The sequence below is a fragment of the Fulmarus glacialis genome, unplaced genomic scaffold (genome assembly GCF_000690835.1).
Source record: "Fulmarus glacialis isolate BGI_N327 unplaced genomic scaffold, ASM69083v1 scaffold36456, whole genome shotgun sequence".
NCBI lineage: Eukaryota > Metazoa > Chordata > Aves > Procellariiformes > Procellariidae > Fulmarus > Fulmarus glacialis.
In genome coordinates, this window is record NW_009216837.1 from 10165 (window position 1) to 18285 (window position 8121).

At 51.2% G+C, this 8121-nt stretch overlaps 1 protein-coding gene across 1 annotated transcript in view; it reads left to right on the top strand.

The window, feature by feature from the left end:
* The first annotated feature begins 270 nt into the window (after positions 1-270).
* The window catches only part of LOC104078004 (bestrophin-1-like), a 9151-nt gene continuing 1300 nt past the window's right edge, over positions 271-8121 (top strand). Inside the window, exons 1-8 of the mRNA XM_009579448.1 lie at positions 271-422; positions 1366-1460; positions 1865-2098; positions 3166-3320; positions 4423-4500; positions 6057-6209; positions 6718-6798; positions 7668-7819. Of these exons, the coding sequence (XP_009577743.1) occupies positions 271-422; positions 1366-1460; positions 1865-2098; positions 3166-3320; positions 4423-4500; positions 6057-6209; positions 6718-6798; positions 7668-7819 (1100 nt within the window). The remainder of the gene's footprint in view (positions 423-1365; positions 1461-1864; positions 2099-3165; positions 3321-4422; positions 4501-6056; positions 6210-6717; positions 6799-7667; positions 7820-8121) is intronic.

Here is an 8121-nt window from a genome sequence, read left to right on the forward strand (position 1 = left end):
CACTGTAACCAGCTCACATGCAGCTCAAAGACAGGAAAAAGACGGAAAGTTCATCAAATTAATTGCCTACCATAAATTTTCTCCTGGTTTTCTATGTCATTGACTTCATCTTACCTGTCTTTTGATCTCAACTCATTGTTTCTTTCTCTCTTCCTTCCTTCCATCTTGCTTGCTTGCTGGGACACTTGCGATGTCTGTGTCTCCTCCCTCTGTGCAAGCTTGCTGGCAGCTTCAACATCGGCTCATTTTGTGTCTCCACTAGGATCTGTGATGACAGTGACATACACCAACCGTGTGGCTGATGCCCGCCTAGGCACCTTCTCACAGCTCCTGCTCCAATGGAAAGGAAGTATCTACAAACTTCTCTACTCTGAGTTCCTTATTTTCATCTCTCTCTACTTCACCATCAGTCTTGTCTACAGGTAAGCATCCTTACACCCCGACACTAACACAGCCCCTCACTCTCAGCCTGTCCTGGAGCAGGACAACAGAGCAACACAGGATTGGGACAGTGATCCTGGTGAAGAGGAGCTGGCCAGGCACTCACCAGCCTCTGTTCACAGGAGGAAAGGAAAGGTCCTTCCTCACTGCTCCAATATGGCTTAGCAGCTGACAAATCTTTTTCTGTCCTGGGAAGTAACACAGTTTCTCTTCCCTGGGATGAAGAGTTGCATTTGATGATTATCTACACAAGAATAGTGTGTAGATCAGTGGAGATCAAGGCTGAACTAGTACTGGAGATGTCCCACAGTGGGGAGCTTTAGGAGAGAGTTTCCCTTGTTACACAAGAGGCGATACCTTGGGTACATTTCTGAGAGCAGACATCAGCTCTGGGACCACAGATCTTTGATCAGGCAACTGTATTCCGTGGCTGGTCTGGTTTTGGTGAGGAAAGACAGGGAGCTCCCCTAGCTGGTTCAATCACAGATGCAGCACAGAGATAGGTAAGCAGCTTTAAGAAAGAGGCAGGAACTCACATAAGAGCAGAGCTTGGACTGACATTTTGCAGGATATTAAGTGAACTGTGGTGCACATCCAAGCTCTGTGGCAAACCCTTGATACCAGATAGCACTCTCCCGAGTGAGAAAAATAGGGGTGGTCCCTGACATCAGACTGCCTCATGTACCACACGCTCCTTGTCAGTGACCACTTCTGGCTCCTTTGGACTCGTCAGCAGGGTATTTTGGGGAGGTGGGCTGATGTCCCAGGCTCACGAGGCCTGTTTACCCACATCATCCCCAGATTCACGGCGTGGCAGTGTCGTGACTACCCATCCTTGGCTTCCCTTGCCAGGTTCCTATCCCAGCAGGCCCAACAAGGCACAGACTCTTCTTTGAGGCTGATGCTTCTGTTTCTCCCTTTTAGGCTGATCCTGAGTGAGAGCCAGAGGCTGATGTTTGAGAAGCTGGCGCTCTACTGCAACAGCTATGCTGAGCTAATCCCCGTGTCCTTTGTGCTGGGTAAGGAGCTCTGTCTGGGAACACACAGGGAGGGGAAAGGGACAGCATTTCTTCTCCCTGGTTTGATATAGCTCTGCAGGCAGGCAAGATTCTCTGAGCAGATCCCTCCCTCTGCCTTTGTGTAACTCCTCAAGCAGAATACATCATTCCATGTCGCAGCTGTGAGGTATGGCCCCAGCGCACAGCTTGCACCGGCCAGATGTACTAGCGTGTTCTAGGTTCTGCCAGGAGGGCAGGTACCAAATAAACTGTGAAACCCAGACTCTAACTTTAGCATGGAGATCTGAATTGCCCTTCAGGCATGCCTGCACCCACTCCCGTATGAGCAGTACCAGCCTTCCTTCACATAAGCATTTACATCTCTCACTCCTTTAGGATGGCTAATTTGCTCAGCTCACCTTTAGGTTTCTACGTGGCTCTGGTGGTGTCCCGCTGGTGGGCTCAGTACGAGAGCATCCCATGGCCTGACCGCATCATGAACTTGGTCTCCTGCAATGTCGATGGGGAGGATGAGTACGGGCGGCTCCTGCGTCGTACCCTCATGCGCTACAGCAACCTGTGCAGCGTGCTGATCTTGCGCTCAGTCAGCACTGCTGTCTACAAGCGCTTTCCCAGTATGGAGCATGTTGTGAGAGCAGGTCAGTACTGGTACTGCCTTCTGTACAACTCTGGCACCAGGCAGACAGCAGCACCTTGCCGCTGTGCTTGGGGCAAAGAGCCTTGGAAAGGGCCACATAGCCTCCAGACTGGAGATGGGATAATGCTGCAATGTGCTCAGCTGATGTCTGCAGCGGGTGCTAAGCATCTGCTCATGCCCTAGCTCTGCTCTTCTGAAATAATCAACTGTTTGTCTTTTCCTATTGCACAGCATGCTTGTTCCTGCTAGTAGCTGGAAGGCTTGTTTGAAAGATGAAGGGTCTCTGCCCCAATTTTTTACATAAGGAGAGTGTCAAGATCTGGTTTGTGAATGCAGATATGCTGCAGGTCACAGGGCAGCCCTGGCTGATCAGATTAGGGTAACTGTGGTGCAGTGACTTCACTGGGAGCCGCTCACCCTGCACTGAAAGTGTACATGGGAAGAGAAGAGCTCTCAGTAGGACATGACCCTGCACGGATCTATAGCAGAGCACGAGCAGACCCCTGCCAAGTGGTATGTTTGTCCTTCCTCAGGGCAACAGTTTTCCACTGGGCAGGTGGGAATTGGAGCCTCAGACCTCTGACCTTAACCGCTGGGCTCCCTGAATCCTCTCTGAAGATGCTCCTCAAGGTACAACATTTCCCAGTCTGTTCAAAGGGAGATGTCTGCACCTGCCCTAGTCAACTGGGTTCCCTTTGCAATCCAGAGAGAGAAACAGGCACTTTAGGACACAAGTTATCCCATTCTCAACAAACTGTGTAAGTACACCAGGCAATTGCTCCCTCAGCAGTACTTTATCTCCCTGCTGGCTGTGATCTGATATGCAGCAGACATCCAGAGTGAAACGAGGTAAAGCCTGCCTCTCACACTTCTGTAACTCAATGTTTTAACAAGAAGACTTGCCCTCCTTCTATGTGTCTTCCAAAGGCTGAGTGCCTGAGTCTTTCCTGTGATTTTTAAGGAGCACTAAGGTGACCACCTGTGATTTAGATGTTTTCATTTCAGACCAGATCAGTTTCTTTCTGCTCTCTATGGCCATCCCTCTCCAATCTACTCTTTTCCACCTAGGCCTCATGACACCAGAAGAGCACAAGAAGTTTGAGAGCTTGAATTCCCCCCACAACAAGTTTTGGATCCCATGTGTGTGGTTCTCCAATCTGGCTGTGAAGGCAAGGAATGAGGGGAGGATCCGGGATAGCGTGCTGCTCCAAGGCATCCTGAATGTGAGTGACAGAGGCAATAGGCAACTGTTTGAGATCCTCATCCAGTCCTCTGGGTGGAACTACAGGGATTTCCAGAGGTCAAGCAAGGAATAGGAATGGTGAGGTAGGACAGTGAGCCAAGCCTGTCCCTGGGGATAGGTTATTACATTCACTTTGGTGGGAAATGCCTCCACTGCCACTCTCCAGCTTGTGACAGAAGAGAGCTTTTGATGGCCTGCTGCCATGGTAGCAATGTCACATACAGCAGAGGCGAGGGGAATGTGACGTCTTTCTCAAATGCAGGACTGGGAGGAACCATGAGACTCACATCTAGGCATAGTAATGGCAGACACCCATGCAGCAAGTCCTGGATCAGTCTTCCTCCAGCCTTCACACACTCCAGAGCAGCCAACCACAGTGGCCAGTGGAGGTCTCTAGGATACAGATGGAAAGCCGCAAGAAAGCACAAGGAAGCACGTATCTGGAAGAGACCAGGAGAAGTCAAAAGCATCCCCAACAACCAAGGTCCCTGTAGAAAACTTCACTATTGAAAACTCTTAGATAGTCCTGAGAAGCAGGCCATGCTCCACAGGCAAGACCTGGCAACGATCACTGCCCAGCTGCAGAGAAAAAAGGTCCAGAGCAGCTCATCCTTCCTGGTATTCATGTGCAGAGAAAGTCACATTGTTTCTGTTGCCTGAGTGAGATTCATCTGCCCAGAGAAAGAGATCTCCCTCTGAGCTATTTATCTAGACTCACTATATAGTCAGGAGGGAGAAATGGATGCTCCCGAGACATTCTTTGCCTAACCTGTTGGCTGCTCATTTTGTGAGGAGATAAACTCTGCTATGAAGTGAGCTAGGAAGGGATCTTGGGCTCAGATGGAGACACCCAGGCAGAAGGATTTCCTCCAGGGCAAGTGTGAGACCCTGCTGGTAGTCTGCTGGGGTGAAGCTGGGCACCAAGGGAGCAGGAGTCCTGGCTGAGCCCCCCCTTCCAGAGGAGATGTGAGAAGGAGGGAATGGGCTGGAGCAATAAAAGGCAATGGGGCCAGAGAGGCTCGGTGTCCCCAGCAAGGAGATGCAAAGTTACGCTGACAGGCCATTCCTTTTCCCCACTGCAGGAGCTCAACACCTTGCGCAGCCAGTGCGGGCGACTCTATGGGTACGACTGGATCAGCATCCCCCTGGTCTACACTCAGGTGAGAGGGGATCCCCCCACCTACTGCTCCGCTGCCTGCCTGTGCACACTGCCTCACGCTACCAGGGGCACCCCCATTTACACCCATACCATGGACCCACACACGGACCGTGCTGGCGCGAGGTACACTCGGACCCCTCACCCCCAGCTACACGTCGGCTCTCACGTACGTAGCTCAGCAGCGCACACCCAGCCCAGCCTTATTTCCATTACTCAGACGTAGCCACCTCTACAGAAACACACACTGCCCAGGGATAACTAACCACGATGCGTGCCACACAGGTACACGGAAAACACAGATACACGCATGTCCCTGAAACAGTTTCTTCCTACTCAGCAGAGCTGAGATCTGTCTGCCAGCAAAGCTGCTCCAGCAGGCAGGCAGCTCTGACGGAGTGAGAGAGCGCTGTGTGCATGTACTCAGCTGTTTAATAGCTCTCTCGATGCAGACAGACGATTCGGCACCAACTTGCTCCTTTGTCTCATACAATCCAGCTGCTCAGATAACACTAACGCACTCCACCGTGAAACGGGAATTGCGTCCGTTCATGCAGCGCTGAAGATTAATGGAGAACACCTTGGGAAACTATATTCCTGCACAGACCAGTGTCCTGCACGCTAGAAGCAAAAGCAGTATCATAGCATGTCTTTGCCCACGCTGCAGTACACGACCCATTTTCTTATAGGTGCCCATCCACAATGCAAAGCCTGTCATTCCAGGTACTCTCTAACCTGCCCATCATGAAACAGCCCTGCACTGTTCACTGCAAGGAACTGCACGGCTAGCTCCAGAGTCTTGTGATGCTGGGGTTTTTTTTTGAAGCCCCCTGCTTGTTGCGTCAAAAGGCCATGCAAGAGTCTCAGCTGCTTTTAGTTTGAAAAGGGGAAGTTTCCAATCCCATGAGTACAGACAAAAGCACAAAGCTCATTGTAGCCTGAAATCTGGGCGGGCAGGCAAGCAGGCAAATATAAAAAAAGTCCAGCTTGAGGACCAGGAAGGAAGGAGCTAGTTCAGAGCTGGCAGCACTGCCAGGGTTCCCCTCCCTGACTTGGAAGTGGCCTGCCAGCACGGACTGAGCAACGAGGGGCTCGAGACAGCTTTCGGGAGAGGCGAGGACAAGTACGAAAAGAGCTCACAGCACCCCTTACTTCAGCAGCAGAACCACCAGGCAGCCATGTGTCAGTTGTTTAAGCTCTTTCCATCCAGGATGTCACGTGCTTTCTTCTGCCATTATCTTTCTGTGACACCTACACAGATGTCATTCCAGGGACAGCATGGAAAGAAATACAGTGTATGTAACAGCTAAAGGGTAAAGGGCATATTTAAAGCTTTCTGCAGTGGAAATGCATCTTCCTGCAGTGGTCTGCCGCCCACCTCCCATAAGCAGAGAAGCCTGTCATAACTGAATCCAAGGCTTTCAAAAGGCTACCAAGCCAGCAGCTCTGCAGCAGCTTGCCACTCTCTGGAGTTGTGTGGGGTGGAACCGAAGGGAGATGCTGGGAAAGCCAGCTGGGAACTCAAAGCTTCTCTGGTGTATCCCCTGGCATCTTTCCCAGGTGGTGACCGTGGCTGTTTACAGCTTCTTCCTGGCCTGTCTGATCGGGCGGCAGTTCCTGGATCCAGAAAAAGCATACCCTGGCCATGAACTAGATCTCTTCGTGCCTGTCTTTACATTTTTGCAGTTCTTCTTCTATGCTGGATGGTTAAAGGTAAGTCCAAGAAAATATGTCTGGAGCTGGAATCTGACCCAGTCAAGGTTTTTTCCCAGTGTGTGCTCACCAGGGACCCAGCTGTGTTCTTTGGTCTATGGGCAACATGCCAGGTGCTGGCAGACAAATGTGAAGCCAACAGGGGCTGAGGGTATTGCCAAGACCCTCTCAGTTTCTGAGTGCCTCACCCTGGAGATCAGCTCCACCTTTCCTAAGCTTTGGTCCTGACTAGTTTGGGGAAAAAGAGAGGCGGTAGGCTATGCTTTACCTGCAGTGGTGGTCTGCAGTTGCAAGAGGGCTACGTGAGCAAGGGGCAGTTATCTATGTGTACCAATGTCTCCCAACAACTGGTAAGCCTCCATTTTTAACCCACCCCTTTTTGGGAGGAACAGCATTGCTCCGAATTCAAGGGACATCATGCTTGACTCTGCCCCACAGGGCTTCTTCCCTGCATGGAAAGGGGCAGGTATGACCATGATGACCTTTGCTATGTGCTCTCCACATGCAGGTGGCCGAGCAACTCATCAACCCTTTTGGGGAGGACGATGACGACTTTGAAACCAACTGGCTCATCGACAGGAACCTGCAGGTAAAGTGAAGGCAGGATCCTCCAGATGAGCCCGACCAGCAGAGGAACACTAAGGCAGGACTGCACCTGAGGGCTTAGCAAGCCCCATCAGTGCAATCATGAACTTCTCCTGCAACACCTCTGCTCTGCCGCCCACCTCCCATACCTGCACAGGGGCAGAGAAGCAGTCCCTGTTACCCTTGCACTTTCCTGAGGTGTTGGTGGCTGCATGTTAAGAAGAGGCCCAGGATCTCCAGAGGGAGATGGCTAGGAGAGCGGGAGGAGAGCATAAGCCTTCGCAACAAATATGAGGGTGAAGCTGGCCAGCTCAATGTTCCCCCTCAGCAGCCAAGGAGACAACCCAGGCTCCAGGAAGAATGTGGGGCAAGACCTGTGCCAGGAAGACCCCCCCCACACACCAGGGAAGACAGGACTTTTGGTGTATCTTTGTGCACAGAGACCAACTGCAGCTTTAGTCCGTGTTCTGGCACACACGATGGATCCAGGCTGTTCGTTTCACACCCTCGCTACCTTTCCATGACACATCATTCCTGCCTCTCCCTAGCTTTTTCCACCATGTCTGTATCTAAAACTGCCTCCTCTTTCTTCCATGCAGTAACCCTCCACCTTCAGCCATTCCTAACACTGAGCCCTTCTGCCCTAGTGAGCATATTGCTCTCCTGTCTCCTTCAGCATCACTTTCCTTCCAATTAATCAAATCTCTCCGTGTGAAAAACAACCCAAGTGACAGGAAACCACATAGCAAACCCAGCCACTTGCCTCGCTTCTATGCTACATTGCTTCCTCCTAGCCCAGCATTCCTTTGTCCACTGATAACAGCCACACGTAATGCTACTCACCCCGTATGACATTTCTGCTGTCCCCTGCAGGTCTCCCTTATGGCAGTGGATGAGATGCATCAGGATTTACCCATTCTGGAGAAGGACCTATACTGGAATGAGCCTGATCCCCAGCCACCCTACACCGCAGCCACTGCTGAGTACAAGCGCCCATCATTCCTTGGCTCAACTTTTGATATCAGGTGAGTGCAACCACAGGGTGTCAGAACAGCCCACATTTGCACCTTGAATCAGGTGTTGCGCAGCGTATTATACTTGAGGAGTAAAAGCGAGCAGTAATATCTTTATAGTCTGTGAAATCTTGCTCTAAGATACTTTTAGGCTCATCCAAACACAATAGACAACATCCTCCACGGAAAAGAATGCCTCTGACCTCTTGCTCCCCTCCCCTCTCCTATGAGCATCCCTATTGTGGAGGGCCTAACACATATCTAATAGCAATACAGGAAGAGAGAGGCTTTCCGCCGGCAGCAGCGCTCCCCGT